Consider the following 20,284-nt stretch of genomic DNA (forward strand, 5'->3'; position numbering starts at 1 on the left):
GTGCTGCTCAGCTGGGCCGCCGCGTAGGAGCAAGTAGCGCAAGTGACCGTTTGGGCTCCATGGTCCCCCCAGTGAGAGGCAGGAGGGGGAGAAGAGAGAAAGACAGAGAGAGGCAGGAGAGAGCTGAGGGGGGTGGGCAAGAGGAAGAGGGGGGAGAGAGCGAGAGACCGGAGGCTCAGGAGAAAAGACTGACATGGAGGAGAGACCTGAAAAACCTGTCTTAAGACGGGCTAATTGGCTAGTTTCTATAGAAAGGAAACAAAATTGTCTAGGAGTGGAGTTGCAACTATCCTGATCTATAGAAAACAAATACTTAAAGGTGTCCTTTTGAGTGACACATTTAGCATGTAGATTTCCTTGTATACTATGCTTGATCTAGATGATTGTCTCTTGTAAGTGAGACAGCACAATTCTCCCCATCTTGCTCTTAATGGGAAAGCACTTACATTTTACAGGTCAGCATGATGGATCTACATCAAGACCTCTTTAAAAAGATACCACAGGTGGGTTAAGCTCAGGCACTGATCTGGAAAGCCACAAACTCAACTTGAAACAATTTACTTATCTAATTTAGTCAAGTCTGCTAACAATTCTGATGTGTACTGTGCTGATAAAGACACACTGAGAGGATTTAACAACTTCATTTAATAAATGCATTATTTTCACTACATGGTATTGTACACTGTCATCTGTTCAAAAGAGATTAACAGTTTTTTGAAAAATACGACCAAGATTTGTATAAACGGCTGAACAGAATTAACTCCTGTGTATTGTTGGCTTATCAAATTATTTTTCTATGCTGCTTTGCAGAACAAAGTCTTTAGTCTAGAAATGAATTCTCAGGCAGATCTAGCATCATTTCCACAAGTTACAGGTTTCTGAAACTGGCTGCAACAGGACATATGCAACTGTAAGAAGGTTTACTCAACAGAATATACTGAAGTTGTACAAACAATGTTTATCTTTACCTTTAATAGCAAACTGCACAGCATTACTACTTGCTATTGAAAGTCAAAACTTCCTTTAATCTCCAAGAGAAAGGCATGAATGTAAAGCCCTGCCAACTTATCTGGATGGGTTGTGTAGATACAACTTTGTGAACAAACTTTGGCTTCAGGAAAGAGACACAAACATTTACAATAATGGCTTTAATTTTCATTTAAGCACATGGGAGGGGAAGTGTGCTTTAATTAAATATACATCATGCCAGCAATGCTGGTCAGGCTGAGGGTTCTTATGTTGACAGCAACAAAACTAATGTGTACATAACAAGAAAAGCAATCCCTTTTAAACAAATTTTTAAAGTAAAAAAAGTTCACAGTGGTTTGTATAAACAGTATGTAATTTCTGACAGTAACAAATTTCTAATCTCTCAGCACACTAGTGCCCTCTTTAGTTTCTAAAGAAGAAAACAAGCATTTACACTACTCATTGAACATATTCAAAAGAGTCAGTTTTACAATTATCCATAATGACAGGATAAGATGCTGTGGCATGTGCAGCTGTAACACCGACATAAGGAAAGTTTTAAAAACTCTTCTTGGGAAGGGAGAAAGTCTCATTTGCTGTTACAACCAGCAAATGCCATTCATTAAATCAAAATTGAAAAAAACCAAACACGTTATCTATTTTGAGCAAGCTGAACAGTACACATTACAGTTTTAAAAATGGAGGTTATATATTATAATACAAGTCCCATCTAGGCAGTACCAAAGTTATTATTTCTTCGCTTGTTTTGTGATCATACCCCTTGGTGGCGTTACAGGTCTGCTAGCATTAGGCTTCTTTTTCTCTGCAGGTTTCAAAATCTGAAAAGACAATGCAATCATTTACTATGATGACAGAGAAAGCAAACTAACCAACCTGCTAATTTGCTTGTTTTAAAAAAACAAAAACCAAAAAACCCCACCATGATATTGTGACCATGGGCAGTAAAAAAAAAAAAAAAAAAAAAAAAAAGCCAGCAACTCTGCATGCTCAATGCAAAGAGTAGTGTGCTCCCTTCCCACCCAGTAGTAATGCTAGTAGCAGACCAGATCTTACTAATCATGGTTTCAGATTAATTTAACAACAAATGGTCTAGCAGCATCTTAAAGACTAACAAAACAGGTAGACGGTGGTATGAGCTTTCCTGGGTTGTATCCATGAAAGCTCATGATACCATCTACCTGTTTTGTTAGTCTTTAAGATGCTGCAAGACCATTCGTTGTTTAAGTTTTGCCAGTTAGACTAACTTTGCTAGCCCCTGAAGCTTTTGAACATGGTAGTAAGAGCAGATCTGACTTCAACTGGAAAAATCTAGTTCAGGGTAAACAGAAGTGCCCTTGACTAAGTCAATGTGGACAGAAGCCTAAATCCTTTATAAGAGAATGAATAACTGAACTGAATAGAGCCTTCACCCACTTTTCATATTTGTAAAAAACAGTTCTCACTGCAAGTTATGAGAGTAAATGTTTTTTAAAGAGCAAATTCACCGAGAAAAATCTTAACATACTGTACCTGAAAAGAGCACATTAGAGTTTCATCCACACTCATCATGGCACCAGCATTGTCAAATTCTCCACAGTAATTTGGGGCAGAAAATAGAGTTACCAATTGTCTTTTTGCAAAAAACTCATATCCATCTTCAACCACCTTTAATAGAAAAAATAGCTCTATTAGAGTAGCAATTCTTACCACAGTTTTATAACTATTTTTTAAATGGCATGCATCCAAATTAGCCCACTTATAAGCTCAGTGAAATGTTATGACTATCTAGCACGGAGAGCTGTGGAAGAATCATTTAAGTCTAGACAACAGAAGTACAAAACTAAACTGATCAGAGCAGAATTAAGAACAGATATTGGGCCCCATCCAGCAATGTGATCTAATAATTAGGGTATGTCTACATTGCCACCCTAGTTTGAACTAGGGTGGCTAATGTAGTCATTCGAACTTGCAAATGAAGCCTGGGATTTAAATATCCCGGGCTTTATTTGTATGTTCCTGCGTGCCACCATTTTTAAATGCCCCGTAGTTCGAAATACCGGCTACATGTGGCACGGGCTAGGTAGTTCGAATGAAAGCTCCTAATTCGAACTACCGTTATTCCTCATTACACAGCCACGGGCAGGCAGTTCGAACTACAGGGCATTTAAAAATGGTGGCGCCCAGGAACATACAAATAAAGCCCGGGATATTTAAATCCCAGGCTTCATTTGCAAGTTCGAATGACTACATTAGCTACCCTAGTTCAAACTAGGGTGGCTAGTGTAGACATACCCTTAGTGATGAAGTTAATGGGACTCTGCAGGGATACAAGAATCCCACTGGAAGATTAGGGCTATCAACTGTGCTTGTAAAATTAAAATACCTGATGAGCTCTACATATGAGATCCAAATCATGTTTATGGAGAAACTTTGCAACCACTTCAGCACCAAATGTGAAGGACACGCCTCTGTCATTTTCACCCCATCCTAGGACATCTTTGTCAGGGTCAGACCACAACAGATCACAAAGAAGACCTTGATCTGGTACATCAGTGGGGCGCATAATTCGTCGAATCTGTTCCATTGACTGAAGATCTGGCGATAGGCCTGTTAGGAGTTTAAATTGTACAAATGGTTAGTGTTTTGCTGAAAGGATGTTCCACACATTATTTTTATCCCTCTACTAAGGGGCCTAAGAGTCTTAAGCACATGCTGATAGCAATTAATATCAATAAAAAGTTATGGCAATTCTTGATTTTTATCAAATTTTAAAAGCTTCCTAGAGCAGGCTGGTCTGGGGTCAGGGCCAGGCAGTCTTATTCCATGATATAACCCCATTAAGGAAAAGAGTGCAAAGGAGTGGTATGCAAGCTGGCAAATGAAGACTAAGTGTTACAGGTACCTCCTGAAAAATAACGCACAGATGTTTGGGGGCAGGAGGAAGGGGAAACCACCTCACTGACTGAAGGACACTGACTGAAGGGGAAGGGACTGAATGACCTACAAGCATGAAATGGAAGCCCCAAAAGGGACAGGCTGGGTCTGAAGGGCTAAGAGACTCTACAGTATTGTGTAACTAGTAAATCACTAATAAATAATAATAATAATAATAATAATGAAGGGCATATTACTTTAACCTAGGTTGTAAATGCAGGTTACTGTAAAGGACCACACCATGCCATGAAGATGTAAGTGACTTGTCTTCATAGCTTTATGATGTAACAAACAGTGGCATATTGTGGAAGTTCATTAATTTACATATAAGGATGAGAAGTCACTTCTGCATTTTCCAGAACTATAGTAAGTCACTCACCTGTCACTAATATTTGGGAGCACCTAGAAAGTGTGCCTTACAGTATATAAAAGCCTTTAAATAGTAGAAAGAATAGTGTACTTATTTCATGTTATGACTGAATGAGACAAGATGGCTCACTGTTACATTAAGTACTATTCTACCATTCTCAGTGTAGTTTTTATAGCTTATTTAATGGTTGCAAATTAGAGAAACACACCTACAGTTGCAATACACCAAGTCATAGTTGTGATAATTGGCCTGCTTTATAAACTACACATTCAGTTCTTTGTAGAATCTATAAGAGTCTAAGGCCATCTGTTCTGCAAATTGCATATTACATAGATTCTCTATTTGAAATGAGACAGAGCACTTGCCGAACAGGAAAAGCAGACATTCCTATTTCCCCAATGGTACTAAACTACTACTTTTTTAGGCACTGAAATACTGAAGTAAGCTCTGGAACTTGATGCATGACAACCCACTCAGCACTGATTTATTCAATTTACCCTTTAATATCCACTTTGATCTCCACTTAAATGTATGAACTGAGCCTCCTATACCTGCTCCCTCCCCTGGAAAAAAACAAGTATTCCCAGAACTTCAGCAACAAGGATCCAGCCAACAGAGATTCATTTTCCAACTATGCAAAATGCATAAACAGGGAAGTAGCACACCTAGTGCAAAGGGATTAGCGATCACTTAACAGACACAGCAGTAATACATACCTCCATGACAGCAGAATATTTTCTCATCCACAATAGCTGCAATTGGTAAACAGTTAAAACAATCTGTAAAAGTTTTCCACAGCTTGATATTATATCTTCTTTTACCTACAAAACAGTTTGAGGAAAAAACTATTAACATGGTCTCCAAATGAGAACTAGAAAGGATCAAACAACGTTACAATATTAATGTACCTTCATTTTGCCAAGGTTAGAAATGAAGCGCACGCACGCGCACTTGCACACACCCACACCCACAACCACCCCTCTGTTTGTAGACATTTTATTGTTGAGAAAAAGTTCTCAGACTATAGCTAACTCAGAAAAGCCAAATGGCTATTAAAGATCTGTTGGAGTGTCCATTTGTAGAAGACTGACCTTTTAAAAGTTAGGGCCACATTTTTTGGCTTGTTCCACTTCCACTGCATTGTTTTCACAGGTGCAGAGCCAGTTAAATCAACTCCCACCATTCGCCTCCCCCTCATGCAGCCCCAGGGCATTTAGAGACTATGCTGCACTCAGTCAATATGTAAAGGAAAGACTGTTCCTTGAAAATCATGTTGACTATTCTTCAGAGCAGCCTTGAGGGTGCTCTAAACTCAGCAGGAATTGTAACTGGCGTAAAGTCAGCCAGACACACAGGGCCAGTGCACAAAAGGGCCAGTGTAGACAGCTCAGATTTGTTTTGTGCAAAAAAGCCCTGATCACGAAAATGGCAATTGGGGCTTTTTTGCGCAAAAGCGCGTCTAGACTGGCACGGATGCTTTTCCGCAAAAAGTGCTTTTGCGGAAAAGTGTCCATGCCAACTAGACACTCTTTTCCGCAAATGCTTTTAATGGAAAATTTTTCCATTAAAAGCATTTGCAGAAAATCATGCCAGTCTAGACGTAGCCAGGGAGTGCAATTGTCTTCCAGAAACTCTTCTGCTAAACTTGCACCCAGCTGAAGCAAAGTTCAGTAGAAAACATGGACCTAAAATTTAAGCAGAGTTTCCAAAAAGTGTTATGTCTTCATAAAAGTTATTCTAAGCAGCACCACAGAGGTGCATGCTGTTTTATACACAACTTCTTAGACACAGATTCATCTGAGTATATAAGATTTAGAAGCCTTAATTCTGCCAAAGAACGTTCCAAGTTGGAAGGAATGAACCCTCGCTCCCATTTGAAGTCTATTTTGCATTGTATTTTGCATTGAAAGTATCACAAACAACTAGCAAAGCAAAAGAACCACAACACAAATAAATTTAGGTTAGATTAACATGTTCTTCCCCTAATTTCATTCAATCTTTTAAAAGTGAAGTTATCCAGCCTGTTAGGATTTAATTACATCCCAGAAGCCTTTTAAAACTCCAGTACATTAAAGTTATGATAAACAAGTGCCCAATTAAGAGACACTTAACATAGACCAAATGTATTCAGATAGTGTATTTTGCTTTCTGACCCCCTAAAGTTGGGAAACTTGTGCATGGTTAAGATTTACATTGTATACTTGTGTAGTCTTTGTCCTAAGAGAGCCTAATTAATATAGGAATCACATTCTCCAAGTGGGAGTGATAACATGACAGCAACACTATGTGGCTCAATTTACCAAAAGTTACTCTCCACACCATTACTGCATACTAGGTCCTCAACAGCACTCACGGACAAGGGCACTTATTGAATCAGCAATTACTTATAGGTCCCCTACGACTTCCATCCACTCACACTCCAAACTGCTCAGCATGCAGTATAAAATTAGTCCTATATTATCATCTTGTGCTATGGTCAAGGTATCATAACTATACTGCCATTTTGGTATATAAACCTAAATTATCTTTCTTTCAGAGTTCAGCAGACACCAATGCTCTTCAACTGTATCAGAAGTAGAATGTTCTTTTGAATATGAAGTGTTTTAATAATGAAGTCATAATTTATGAAGCCAGCTCCATGAAGGGATGTAAAACACACCTTCTAAAAATAATAACTGTGTAACCTATTAAAATTTAAATTGATTACATGGTTAAATGAGCCCTGCTGGCCTGTTGGGCCCCTGCCTTTGGTTCCCATGGGCTACTGGCAGGAATTTAACCATTAACCAGAATGGAAGCATCAGCTTTTTGATTAATTATTTACATCCTTAGATAGCTGTGCTAAACAAAACTGTCTTTTTCTGCACAAAGTGTATACTTAGTCTCCCTAAAGTGTAAGGGATTAAAAACTTAAGTAATTATTTTCCCAGCAAGGTTTGTATTTTGCAATAGCATATGATTTTAAAAATAAAATGTAGTTATCAACAGCACAAAAAATGGTCTGTGCAGGTGCTTTTATTCCTCACAGCAAACAGTCATGAGGCACAATAACTAGGAAAGCTGCAATCATTCCAACAATTCTATCTGAAAAGTTGTGTAATTACTGATCATGAAAAATAATGGTAAAAACAGTTTCTTTCCTGCTTTCATAGTTTAATATTAACTTTTTTTTTTAAAGAGTATTATTGCTAGTATTATTGTTGGTAAAAAGAGTTACCAATCTTCAAGGTCAATCTGAAGTCCTCTTCATTAAGGATTAGGTTCACCAATGTTTAGAGGATTAGAAAGTCTGTGTGCCATTAAACGCAATTTTAAAGAATTATGGAAAGCACAGGCTGTGCGCTCACATTCCACGTACTGTGGAACAAAACTCCCCCTGAATCCTGTAGGTACTTAGTTCATTTGACGCCTATGTTTTTGCTGTAACTCCTCCCTAGGAGCTTAATACAGGCAGTTCCTGGGTTACATGGATCCGACTTACATCGGATCCCTACTTACAAACGGGGTGAGGCAACCCCGCACTAGCTGCTTCCCCCCAGCAGACCAGGGAGACGCGGAGCGGCTTTTCTCAGCAGACACCTCAGCTTGAGAATAAAGGACTGAGGGAAGTGAGGTGTGGGAGAATAAAACTGAGCTCTGGAGAAATGTTTGGCTAGAGTTTCCCCTACAATATGTACCAGTTCCGACTTACATACAAATTCAACTTAAGAACAAACCTACAGTCCCTATCTTGTACGTAACCCGGGGACTGCCTGTATATCTGCCTCTGGAATTATGCACTGCTGCCTCATTTTAGGTGTCTTGAGTAGTATCTCTCACAAAACCCCAGAGGGATTCCTGAACTGGATAAAGGTAGGCATTGTGTCACCTATGTTGTGTATTCGGCTCAATCTGGTAGGCATGTTCAGAGGCTGCTTTCAGGACTGGTACTTGTTCAAAATCCAGATGGTGAAGGAGAAAAATCCAGCCAACAGTGGTATTTATCTGCAGTGAAGTGGGGAGAACTGAAACTGGTTTCCCTCATTCCAGGTTAGTGCCCTGGAATAGAAGTTATTCAGCAGGCAGCAACCTCACCATGTATATTAAGTTATATAATTGATTAAATACATTTTGTACAGTTATGGTGTAGCCTACTGGTTATCATAGAATCATAGAATACTGGGACTAGAAGGGATCTCGAGTCCAGTCCCCTGTCCCCATGGCAGGACCAAATACTATCTAGACCATCCCTGATAGACATTTATCTAACCTACTCTTAAATATCTCCAGAATGGGGATTCCACAACCTCCCTGGGCAATTTATTCTAGTGTTTGATACCCTGGCAGTTAGGAACTTTTTCATCATGTCCAACCTAAACCTCCCTTGCTGCAGTTTAAGCCCATTGCTTCTTGTTCGATCCTCAGAGGCCAAGATGAACAAGTTTTCTCCCTCCTCAATACACTCTTTTAGATACCTGAAAACGTCTATCATGTCCCTCCTCAGTCTTCTCTTTTCTAAACTAAACCAACCCAATTCTTTCAGCCTTCCTTCATAGGTCATGTTCTCTAGACCTTTACTCATTCTTGTTGCTCTTCTCGGGACCCTCTCCAATTTCTCCACAACTTTCTTGAAATACGGTGCCCAGAACTGGACAATACTCCAACTGAGGCCTAACCAGCACAGAGTAGAGCGGAAGAATGACTTCGTGTCTTGCTCACAACACACCTGTTAATGCATCCCAGAATCAGGTTTGCTTTTTTTGCAATAGCATCACACTGCTGACTCATATTAAGCTCGTGGTCCACTATAACCCCTAGATCTCTTTCTGCCGTACTCCTTCCTAGACGAAACTTCCTAGTGAAAAGCAGTGTCACATTTAGGGTAAGGGCTAATTTAGTTACAAATGATTACCAAGCAAGATGGTGCTTATGTTCATAAAGAGTAAAAAAAAGCAAAAATGATTAAAATAGATTGATTTAAAACCATGTTTTCTGCTTATGGATATAAAAAAAATCAGTTCACATTACTGCCTCATACTATTATTCAGGTCCTCTTTTTCAGAAGAGGCAAGGATCAGCTATTTCTATTTTAAACAGTTTTAAAAAAGCCAAATATTGTATATCATCATCTGATAGGTAGGGTACAAGATAAAAGGCCATTTATTTTCTAAAGGAGTTATAATGTAATTATACACACAAGTTTTATATTTCAAAGAAAAAGGTAAATACTTTTGCCACTGCAGTTTAGAATTGTTTAACCAAAGTAAGGCTTCCAATCAGAACTTCAGTTTACAGCAATGATCAAATAGGAATAAAATTATATAAGTCATTATATACACAGTACTTCCTATTTTGATCATCAGACCATAATAAGATCACTGAAGGTACATATTTCACCTGCCAAAACAAAACAAAAGGCCACCTGAACTATTCGAGACAAGCTATAAGATATAACAGTTCAAATAAAACCAGAGACCGGGAGAAAAATTTTGTAAGCTAGTATAATTAAGTGGATAACAATCTTACTCTCTCCCATCCACATTACTTACATTCATCATAAAATCCATAAATTCTATTAATACTGGCACATTCATGGTTTCCTCTAAGAAGGAAAAAATTCTCAGGATATTTGATTTTGTAGGCCAATAAGAGACAAATTGTTTCCAAAGATTGTTTTCCTCTATCAACGTAGTCACCAAGAAATAGGTAGTTGCTTTCTGGTGGAAAACCTCCATATTCAAAGAGTCGCAATAAGTCATAGTACTGTCCATGGATGTCACCTAAAAACAAAGGCATTTATAAGCAGTGCACAAAGCAATTACTAATTTATCAGTCAAATAAAACCTCAAAAGTTTGATATTTCATGATTCACTCAAAGCTACATGCTGCCCACCACAGAGGTTTGAAGAATCAAATGACCTATAGTCTATTAGTATGAAAATTATGTACATTGAGCAGTATAGTCACTAAGTTACATAACCAAAATTTGTGCTGAATGACCAAAAAAATTGCTATTTAAGAGTTCATACATTGTTTTATACCTCATCCCAAAAGTTAGAACTGTGTCCATTTCTATAGTCTTTACTCAAGTGAATGTCAATGAGTTTTGCCTTATTAAAAAAAAAATTTATGATCAAGAACTTATTTTGCTCTTAATACTTTCTGATGGCATACATATGCAGTATTCTGAAATGAAATGCTATGATAGAAGCATTAGCAGACCTTTGATAGAATTGTTGAATACCATTTATAGAAGTGATAAGAAAGTAACAAGATTATTCAAATCCTAGCTGCGAAGTTGGCAAGTGAATGCTACTTTCACTTCTGGTCTAGATTTTTTTTTTTTTTTTTTTTAAATAAAGGCATGCCCTACAATCATGCTTTAAAATCAAATAGTCTTTATAACTGGTTATAAAGTAGTTGAACAAATTACTGTAAATTGAGGTAATCTTCAATTTTAGGATTTAATAAATCTACCTAATGTAAGAGCAATTTAAAAGTTAACTATTCTCACTGAAGGGGTTTCTGTTTGGTCTTTCATTACAATATAAAATTACTTAGATTAGGAATCTATGCCCCAAATACCTGGCCACTTCTTACCATACACCTTGCATATATATATTTCCTGGGAGGAGTCCTAGAACACTTTTTTTTTTTATATATATATAAAAAAATAAAAGTGTTCTAGGACTCCTCCCAGGAAATAGCCCATCTTTTTTAAGTTTAGCAGGTTGAAGGTCAGAGACTGAATCTCTCATCTCATTCACAGGTCAGATACAATGTAGGGCAAGTATAGATCAGTTCATTACAATTGATGTTTTACATTAATTCCACTGTAGTTGCATTTAAGAGCCATCAATAGGCATTAAGAAATAAGACATTTTTGCAAAGAAATTTTCAAGTTAATTGCCTTTTCATTGAAAGTCAATAGTTAACTGACCAATACACAATAGTCACAATACTCACCACATATTTTAAGTGGGGCTTCAAGTTCTAGTAGAATCGGCTGACTAAGAAAGATTTCTCTGGATTTCAAGCATAGTCCTCTAATTTCATTCTCTTGAAGTTGAACGTTTTTTCCTGGTTTTGAACCTCTCACTGTGAAAAGAAGTTAAAAACTGGCTAAATGAATAAAATGACTTGTTAAATGCCTACCCAAGATCACATTGGAGTAGCCCTTTACATTAAGAATGCAAAGGCAGAACCCTGTGTTCTGAAACTAACCTCTGGTAACTTAGGGACAGTCTGGTGAAGTTAGATAAAACTTTAAAAAGGCAACCCTAAAGAAACCCTGAACTTAACATTTCCCCCCCCCCCCCTCTCAGTTCCACAGTGTTATGAGCAACATCAATCACAATTACCAATAGATTGCAGGCAGTATTAAGGACAAAAAAGTTTGCTATCATTCTGCAATTCAATATTAATTTTTATAATACTGAAATTAAGACTTTCAGGAACATAAGTCCCTAACAGCACTTGAAAGTAAAGCCCTCCATTTAATCATGGAACAGGTGCAGCATACATAGACAAGGTCCCCTGAAATAATGGAGTGGTGGTTCAGAGAGTTTCAGGATAAACTGACAACACTTAAAAAGACTGTCCTGTCTATCCTGTCTACACTGCTTTTTCCATGACTACCACCAAAGAGGAATTACAAAGATCCAGAAAAACACTTATCTGCTGGTTCCCCTAGTGCAGATGCTACTTATGTGCCTGAATCATGACTTGAAACAGTCTCTGGGGAGGAGTATAAACAGAAATCCTTGTCAAAGAGTACTAACAAAAGTGCCAGTTATTCTTTTTATGAATTAGAGCCTGTCCACTAGGAATTAACGTTCTAAAGCATAATTTATTTGAGGACAAATCAGAGCATCCAAGTCCTTCAGGAAGAAATGCAAGAACATCTTATAGTACAGGCAGTCCCCGGATTACGTACAAGATAGGGACTGTAGGTTTGTTCTTATGTTGAATCTGTATGTAAGTCGGAACTGGCGTCAGCCGCTGCTGAAACTGATCAGTTTCAACCAGGGCTGAAACTGGATGCCAGTTCTGACTTACATACAGATTCAACTTAAGAAACCCAGGCGTCCCCAAGTCAGCTGCTGCTGAAACTGATCAGCGGCTGATTCCAGGAAGCCTGGGGGCAGAGCAACTCTGCCTTGGGCTTCCTGTAGTCAGCCGCTGGTCAGTTTCAGCAGCGGCTGACTTGGGGATGCCTGGGGCAGAGCAGCTGGGGTGCTGCTGGGTTGCTCCAGTAGCGCGGCTCCTCGGTGCTACTGGAGCAACCCAGCAGCACCCCAGCTGCTCTGCCCCAGGCATCCTAATTCAGCCGCTGCTGAAACTGACCAGCAGCGGCTGAATCAGGACGCCTGGGGCAGAGCAGCTGGGGTGCTGCTGGGTTGGTCCGGAGCGGCGCTGCGGGACCAACCCGGCAGCCCCCAGCTACTCTGCCCCAGGGATAGGCAAGAAAAGCCTGCTATGCTGGGGGGGGGCATTAGCTGCACGCCCCCCCAGCAGACCAGGAAGACGCCCAAGTCCTCCACGGCTTTGCTCCGTCTCCCTGGTCTGCTGACCTGGGAGATGCGGAGCAAAGCCGCAGAGCACGCGGGAAGCGGAACAGTCCAGGCGCGCCGCGGCTGTCCCACTGCTGGCATGCTCCGAGGCTTTGCTCCCCATCTCCCTGGTATGCTGGTCAGACCAGGGAGACAGGGAGCAAAGCCTTGGAGCACGCCCACAGCGGGACAGCCCAGGCGTGCTTGGGCTGTCCCCTTGCGGGCATGCTCCAAGGCTTTGCTCCCCGTCTCCCGGGTCTGCAGGGAGATGGGGAGCAAAGCCGCGGAGCATGCCCACAGGGGGACAGCCCACGCGCGCCTGGGCTGTCCCGCTGCGGGCGTGCTCCACGGCTTTGCTCCCCGTCTCCCTGAGTACCAGGGAGACGGGGAGCAGCTTTTCTCGCCCCGGAGGACGGGGGCAGCGGACCGCGGCGCATATGGGCGTCCTGCCGCTCCCGTCCTCCGGGGCAAGAAAAGCCCCATTCGTAACTGCGGATCCGACAAGTCGGATCCGCGTAACTCGGGGACTGCCTGTATACAAATGCAACAAGTACCTGCGGGATTTTCAAAAAGTGTGCCTCATTAGCTGAGCCTCATGTATTCAGTTTTTCTTAAGGCCACAGGATTGTAGTTTTACTGCAATATTGTGCTATTGAATCCAAGTATTATTTTTAAGTTCTATATATAGTCCTTGTGTTCAACCATATGCCAGTGAATATAAAACTGAGGCCACATCTACGGAGATGTAATAAATACTAATTTATAACAGTACAGCTTTTTAAAAAAAACCTGTTATAATAGGGATGCAAATGAATTACAAAAAGATGCCTTAAACTGGTATAACCTATTCCCTCTTCTCAAGAAGGAATTCCTACATTAGTACAAAGTACTCATGGTGGAGCTGTTGACTAAGGGTACATCTAGACTACATGCCTCTGTCGCCAGAGGCATGTAGATTAGGCTACCAGACATAGGAAAATGAAGCGGCGATTTAAATAATCGCCGCTTCATTTAAATTTACATGGCTGCCGCACTGAGCCGACAAACGCTGATCAGCTGTTTGTCAGCTCAGCGCGGCAGCCATGTAAATTTAAATGAAGCGGCGATTATTTAAATCGCCGCTTCATTTTCCTATGTCTGGTAGCCTAATTTACATGCCTCTGTCGCCAGAGGCATGTAGTCTAGACGTACTCATAGTGTTTCAACCTATTTTTAAAACAACTCCTAAAAGAATACTGTAAGGAATGATCTGCTCCAATTCATCTTGCTGACGAGCAGAGCTCAACAAATAATGCAATCTACTCGCCTGTGGTGAGTAGATTGCAACCTGGAAGAGCCGGGTTCGGGCGATCTGCAATCTGATGAGCAATTTAATAAAGACCACCACAATTGTTTCATTCTGATGAATATGTGCAAATTTCCAGTTAAAGCAATGTTTTAGTCCCACCATCACCACTTCCAGTGGGGAACACTGCTGAGAGGGCAATGGGACATCTGGTTTCCATAAGGAAGCCAATAATTAATGACTGATTTCAACTTGCCTCTCTACAAGGGAATAAGAAAACTAAACCCTCCTGAGCCAGGAGAGGTTTCCTGGATATTCAAATTCCCAAACGCTTCATGCTTGCCAACATGCCAAAACCCTCCCATGTGTTACTTATCCAGAAGCCAAAGTCTTCAATTTCCCCTTGCCCGAAGCTTCTACAATGCAGTTAAATATTTTCAATTAAAATGTCTGTAGCATGTTGACGATTTTGAAGAAAGTAAAGTGACTCAAGACAGACACTACAATTACTGACTTTACATCCTCAATTTTTAGTTTACCTGAAACTGCTATGATTTATGCAGTTTGGCAAACTGGTGTTTCACAAAAAAAGAGGCCTTGCCAAAAGCATGAGACTTTGAAAATAACCTAGAGCTGTGGTCACCAACCACTAGATCACGATCTACTGGCCAATTGCAGGGGCTCTATGAGTTGATCTTCAGCTCCCTCTGAAATGCGCACGTAGACACTAATTTTAAATTGGCACGCCTGATTTGCAGAGCAGCTACTCACAGAGCAGCAACACAGATGAGTAGCTGTGGTGGCGTGGTGGGCTCTGCTGGGTTGGGAGGGCTGAAACACCCCAGCCAGCTGGCTGTGGCATTCAGCCGGAGGAGGCTGCACCATGCTCCAGCTGATTGGGCAGCTTTCCCTCTGCTCCAGCTCACGTGGAGCGTGGTGCACCCTGGCTGAGCGCCATGGCAAGCTGGCCAGGCAGCCGCACCTCTTTGCTCCAGCCCAGCTGCCCTGAGCTCAGCCCGGGGAGGCTGTGCCGTGTTCCTGATTGGGAAGCCTTTTCTCTTTGCTCCAACCCAGCTGGAGCGAGGCGCAGCCTCCCCAGGCTGAGCTCAGGGCAGCTGGGCTGGAGCAAAGAGGAAGGGCTTTCCGATCAGCTGGAGTGCAGCACAGCCTCCCCAGGATGAGCTAAGGGCAGCTGGGCTGGAGCAAAGAGGAGCAGATGCTCAGCCAGCTTGCCATGGCGTTCAGCTCAGGTGCACCCTTCTCTGAGGGAGAGGGGAGTTGGTCCCAGAGGAGGAGCACACTGGGATTCCTTGCTCCCACTGGCACCCTGCCCCCTGCTGCAGAACCCTGCCCCCCCCGACACCCTGCCCCCTCTTCCCAGAACCCTGTCCATTGCCCCCTCTGCCACCCTGTCCCCTGCCCCAGCATCCACTAGGACCCTTCTCCAGTACCATGACCCCTGACCCCACCAGCATAGTTGGGCCCACGTTAGTGAGGCTTGGGGATTTTTAGAGGTGTGTGTGTGGCGCCCCAACTGACTTTTCTGTGAGTCAGTGACCCCTGACTCAAAACAGGTTCCCTGCCCTTCTCAGACAATGCAGAAACTCTGTTACAGATAGACTGCAGGAGTTTTTCGGGATTCCAGAGATATCCCAGAAAAATTCTTCTGTATCCAGGGATGCATTTGTTCTTCTGTTTATTTAGTGGAAGAGCAAACATGCTCTTTCGGTAACCCCTGTATTCCTTGTTCCACGAGGAATAAGAGAGCTTCCAAAAGAAGGGAATTTTCTGACAATAGGTCCAGTCTAGACAGGCCAAATATTGGAAAAACCTCTTCCTACAGAAGAATTGGGGGGGAAAAAATGGCAATGTAGAGGAGAGTGTATAAGGGCTAGGGATAGCAAGTGTTGGAGAGGAGGAGACTAGAGAGAGAACAGGGCTTCAAGGAAGCGGTGGGGTCCTGGGGAAAGGATGGGGCAGTAGATTTTCACTTGTTCTGAGATTTAAAAAGTGATCTTGGTGTAAAAAGGTTGGAGACCATTGACCTAGAGAACAGCCAAATCCAGGTGGACCCTAGCATGCAATCCTAGCAGTCAGGGGAAAATAAAATTAAAAAGATGGTACAAAGTTACAGGGCAAGGAGTGAAGTTACAATTAAGACTATTCTTTCAATAGTAACCTCAGAAGTGGCCTTACAATACACAAGCTTAATCCTATCAACTACATGCACTCCCCTCCTTGCTGCCTCTATCAGCAAGAGGAGAGGCTGGGAGGAAGGCAACAGTGTGGGGGGATTGGTAGGGGAGGCTGACAGAGAAGCAGCAGGCTGTGGACAGAAAGTGCTCCATGGGATGTTGGCACTGCTCCATAGAAAGCTTGGACAGATGTGGCAGCACCGGTCCCTAATACAGAGACAACAGTGTAGGGTGGCAGGGAGTTCCCTGGGAGCACACTGGCTGCTGGCCCTGTCCCCAAAGACTATCAAATAGTCATGTAACTGATAATATTTGATGGGTTACATGACTATTCAATTAATTGGCAACACCTCTATATTGAAGCTGGCTGGGCTCAGTTCTCTCTGCTCCCAACTTCCAGGGCTTAAGTGCTCAGCAGGTTTAGTCTGGTCTAAGGATGTTATGTAACAAGTAAATGACTAATAGTGTATTTGATACAATGTGTATTGAGTACATGATTAGTTGATAAAGGGCTGCTGCAGCTCTGCAGTTTAAATGTAATAAGAGCCAGGTGTGCAGGCAGCCTGGTTCCCACTACATTTAAACTGCAGAGCTGCAGCAGGGGTAGGTCTGGGACCCTCTGCCTGCTCTGCCCCCCTCCATCCCTGCAACACGAAGACTGTGCTGAAGGGAACTAGCTTTTAAGCCAGCTCCCTCAGAACCAGCTTCTGCTTCCCCTCCCTTTGAACAAACGCAGTAGGGAGGCAGAGGGAGGGCTGCAGAATGAAAGTAGTCAACTCAACTACCCAATAAACCTAGGCTTTTGTTGTCTAATCAGCTATTCTTTTACATCCCTAGTCTGATCCCCCTGAAGAGGGAGCCAGTCAGGTCACATTTGTGAGCAAGTGGCACTATGACCAAATATATGGGATTGCAGCACTACTTGATCAAATTTAGCACATCCATTCTCTGGCATGGTGACAAGAGATAGCTGAGCTAAACTTGAGTGCCACTGTGACCCTAAGCTTCATGTTACAATGCCCAGAGAGCAGAGAGCCCAGCCCAGCCCAGCCAGCCCTGTGGGGACTGGAGCCTTAGAAGCTGCTGTTAAAGGGAGAGCTCTGCTCCCCCAAACCTTATACACATCCTGGCAACCAAATGTTGATGATCACTGTAAAAAGCCTTAGTTTCATTCTGAAGGAGACTGACTTGCTCAAGATTACCAAGTATTTAAATAAATGTGAGGGAATCTAATCTGGACAGCAGTTTTCCCTAGCCTTTCCATTTGGGTTTTTTGGCTACTTGACTGATAGCCCAGAAAAAAATTAACAGAATCCTCAATACCACAAAAATAAAATAAAAAAAACCCTCCAAAATGTTTTTTTCCTTAATACTTTTAGATTTAGGCTTCTCACTATTTTTTCCTTACTCGTACACCACACATCCCAGTCTCAGTACTCCTCCTGTTTCCCCATACAGTCTCCTTCCCTTCTGTTAGAAACTTTTGATAGCTCCCTCCCAGGTCTGTCAATCATTCTGTCACTGAAGAGTGTGTGGGAGAAAAATCAAATAACTCCAATTGTGTCTAAGGGGAGACTGTGCAGAAATCATAACTTTCTAAAAGAAAACTGCTGTAAGGGTTAAAAAGTTTTCCAGGCCTCTCTCCCTGTAACAGAGAGAAATCAAATTAGCTCTAATCAAAGACCCTTACAAATGACTATCTCAAATTCATGGATACTCCTAGTCTGTCACAATTTGTCATGTAAACCCTTATCTTTGTCACAGTTTGCCTTGTAGACTCCTCCACTCAAGTTCTCATGTGGCTTTGTGTACTGTAAAAACTTACTTCTAGCACTCCTGGGGTGAACAGAAGTCTCAGAGTACTTCTGCTGAGACTTTGATATGTTAAAGAAGAACAATCCACAACTGAACTGTCTAAGCATTCTGTATAAAGGATACCTGAATCTGTCTGTCAGGGCTGCTGCTTCACTCTTGGAAGTGACAGCCTGCATGCATGCATCATAAAGTTTTCTCTTCTAAGTTTCTTTCCTGCCTCACTGATTTGACCTCCGGCCTCGAACCCTTCTGGGGGCTCTGTACCCCAGGGGAGCGAGATTTCCCCCTCAATTTGGTGTCAGAAGTGGGATGGCTTGGAACTCCAGTTGGAAAGGCTGATGACGGGGAATGGGAACGGACTACAGCGCGCATCTGGAGGGTAAGGGATCCATTTAAAATCCCCCAGTCCGCCTCCCTGTTCTCGTCACCAGCTGGACCGGCTGGCGGTAAGAGTCATCTTTTACTTAAAATTTTTGGTTAAGAGGCTTGAGGGAAATTTAAAACGAAAACACTGGGTATAGCCAAATAGGGGTTGGATTTTGTTGTTGTTGTTGTTGTTGCTGACTGATTGGTGGCGAGTCCAAGCGCATGGTTTTGAGTGAGTGAAGTCCGGAGGGGGACTGCAGCCGCACCAGTGCTGTCAGTGTCACTGCACAGCTGCTGAAAGCAAGGGCGGTTTCCCCCGGCACATAAGGAGTATGAGTGAAGCTGACAGTTTGTGTGGACTCCCACACTATCCTTGGAGAGGGTAGTGCTGCTGGACGCCTGTACTATCCTTGGGGAGGGTAGTACTGTTGGGCTCCTGCGCTGTCCTTGGACAAGACAGTGCTAACATGGATAAGATTGCTCCCTCAAGTCTGTCTCCTACTGAGAGAAAAGGTTTCTCACAGCCTGGGACTCCCTTGTCTCAGATGATCAGTCAGCTAGGTATTGCCTGCAGGTTTGAAACTAAGGAGACTTAAGGAATTATTGAGCATTTGGAATGGCTATACTCAGGGGAATTCCCAGAATAAATGGCAACTAGAGCTTTGACTTACAAAAGCTTGCTTATCTTAGAGTTTTCCTCGAGGAAAAACATCCTAACCAGATGGAATATTGGTGCCTCTGGGAGGATGTGGCAGTAAAAAAAAAAAAAAATCAGAGCATTATGGCTAGCAAAAAAAAGATTCTATTGAAAAGCTGCAGCAAGAATTGGCTACTCTAAAGAAACAGCTTGATTCCCCAGATGTGCCATCTGCACCCCCACCCGCTTTGGACCCTTGTCAGCTGAACATTCTTTCCTGTTATCTCCCTTTTCTCTTGTAAACCTTATGGGACCTGACTTGTTGTGTAAATTGGGTGCAAACCTTCTCTGTAGAGAGGAAGGGATATTTGTTGACCTTCCCCCCTATCAGGCTCCAAATTTGATGGCATTACTACTCTCAGAGGAATCTGATGAGACCTCAGGACATACACCCCTCCTGGACCTCTCAGATGTCCCAGAGACATTGTGGGCAGCCCATGTGAATGAAGTGGGGTTGCTAGCCTCTGCAACACCAGTGCAAATAACATACAGAACAACAAGCCTTTCCCAAGGGTAGCCCTGTATCTATTGGCTAGGGAGGCACAAGAGGGCATTAAGCCTGTAATCTCTCCCTCCTTAAACAAGGGATACTTGTTTATACAACTTCACCATGTAATACACCTGTACTACCTGTGAAAAAGCAAATCTATAGATTTGAAGAAAACCTAAGAGCCATTAATAAGTTTGTAATCCCTAGATTTCCAGTAGTACCTAACCTGGTTTTCTGTAATAGATTTATGTTCTGCCTTCTTTTCTATTCCAGTGCATAAGAATTCCCAATTTCTCTTTGCCTTTTCCTTTCAGGGTCATCAATTAACCTGGACATGTTTTTGTAAAGTTATTGTAAAAGCCCTACTCTGTTTTCTCAGTTTTTAAAAAGCTGACCTTAACTCTCTCTCTCTTCCCTGCAGTTCAGTATGTTGATGATGTGTTAATTGCTAGTGAAACTGAGGAAAGATGTAAAACTGATACCTCCTATGTGTTAAAGTGTCTTGCTAATAAGGGTCACAAGGCTTCCAAAGCCAAATTGCAATTTGTAAAACAAAGAGTTCAGTACTTGGAACATTTACTTTTAGGAGATGGCCGTCAGTTAACACCTGAGCGAATCTCAAGTTTTTTTCA

General features: G+C 42.1%; 1 protein-coding gene across 1 annotated transcript in view; it reads right to left on the reverse strand.

Annotated features, from left to right (window-relative positions):
• Positions 1-625: 625 nt before the first annotated feature.
• Positions 626-20,284, reverse strand: part of PPP1CC (protein phosphatase 1 catalytic subunit gamma) — a 38,637-nt gene continuing 18,978 nt past the window's right edge. The window contains exons 2-7 of the mRNA XM_075898698.2: positions 11,219-11,350; positions 9,802-10,032; positions 4,990-5,094; positions 3,353-3,576; positions 2,500-2,634; positions 626-1,808 (exon numbers count right to left, since the gene is read on the reverse strand). Coding sequence (XP_075754813.1) covers positions 1,719-1,808; positions 2,500-2,634; positions 3,353-3,576; positions 4,990-5,094; positions 9,802-10,032; positions 11,219-11,350 — 917 coding nt within the window. The 3' untranslated portion in view covers positions 626-1,718. The remainder of the gene's footprint in view (positions 1,809-2,499; positions 2,635-3,352; positions 3,577-4,989; positions 5,095-9,801; positions 10,033-11,218; positions 11,351-20,284) is intronic.

The sequence above is a fragment of the Pelodiscus sinensis genome, chromosome Z (assembly GCF_052426305.1).
Source record: "Pelodiscus sinensis isolate ZL-2025 chromosome Z, ASM5242630v1, whole genome shotgun sequence".
In the NCBI taxonomy this organism is placed as follows: domain Eukaryota; kingdom Metazoa; phylum Chordata; order Testudines; family Trionychidae; genus Pelodiscus; species Pelodiscus sinensis.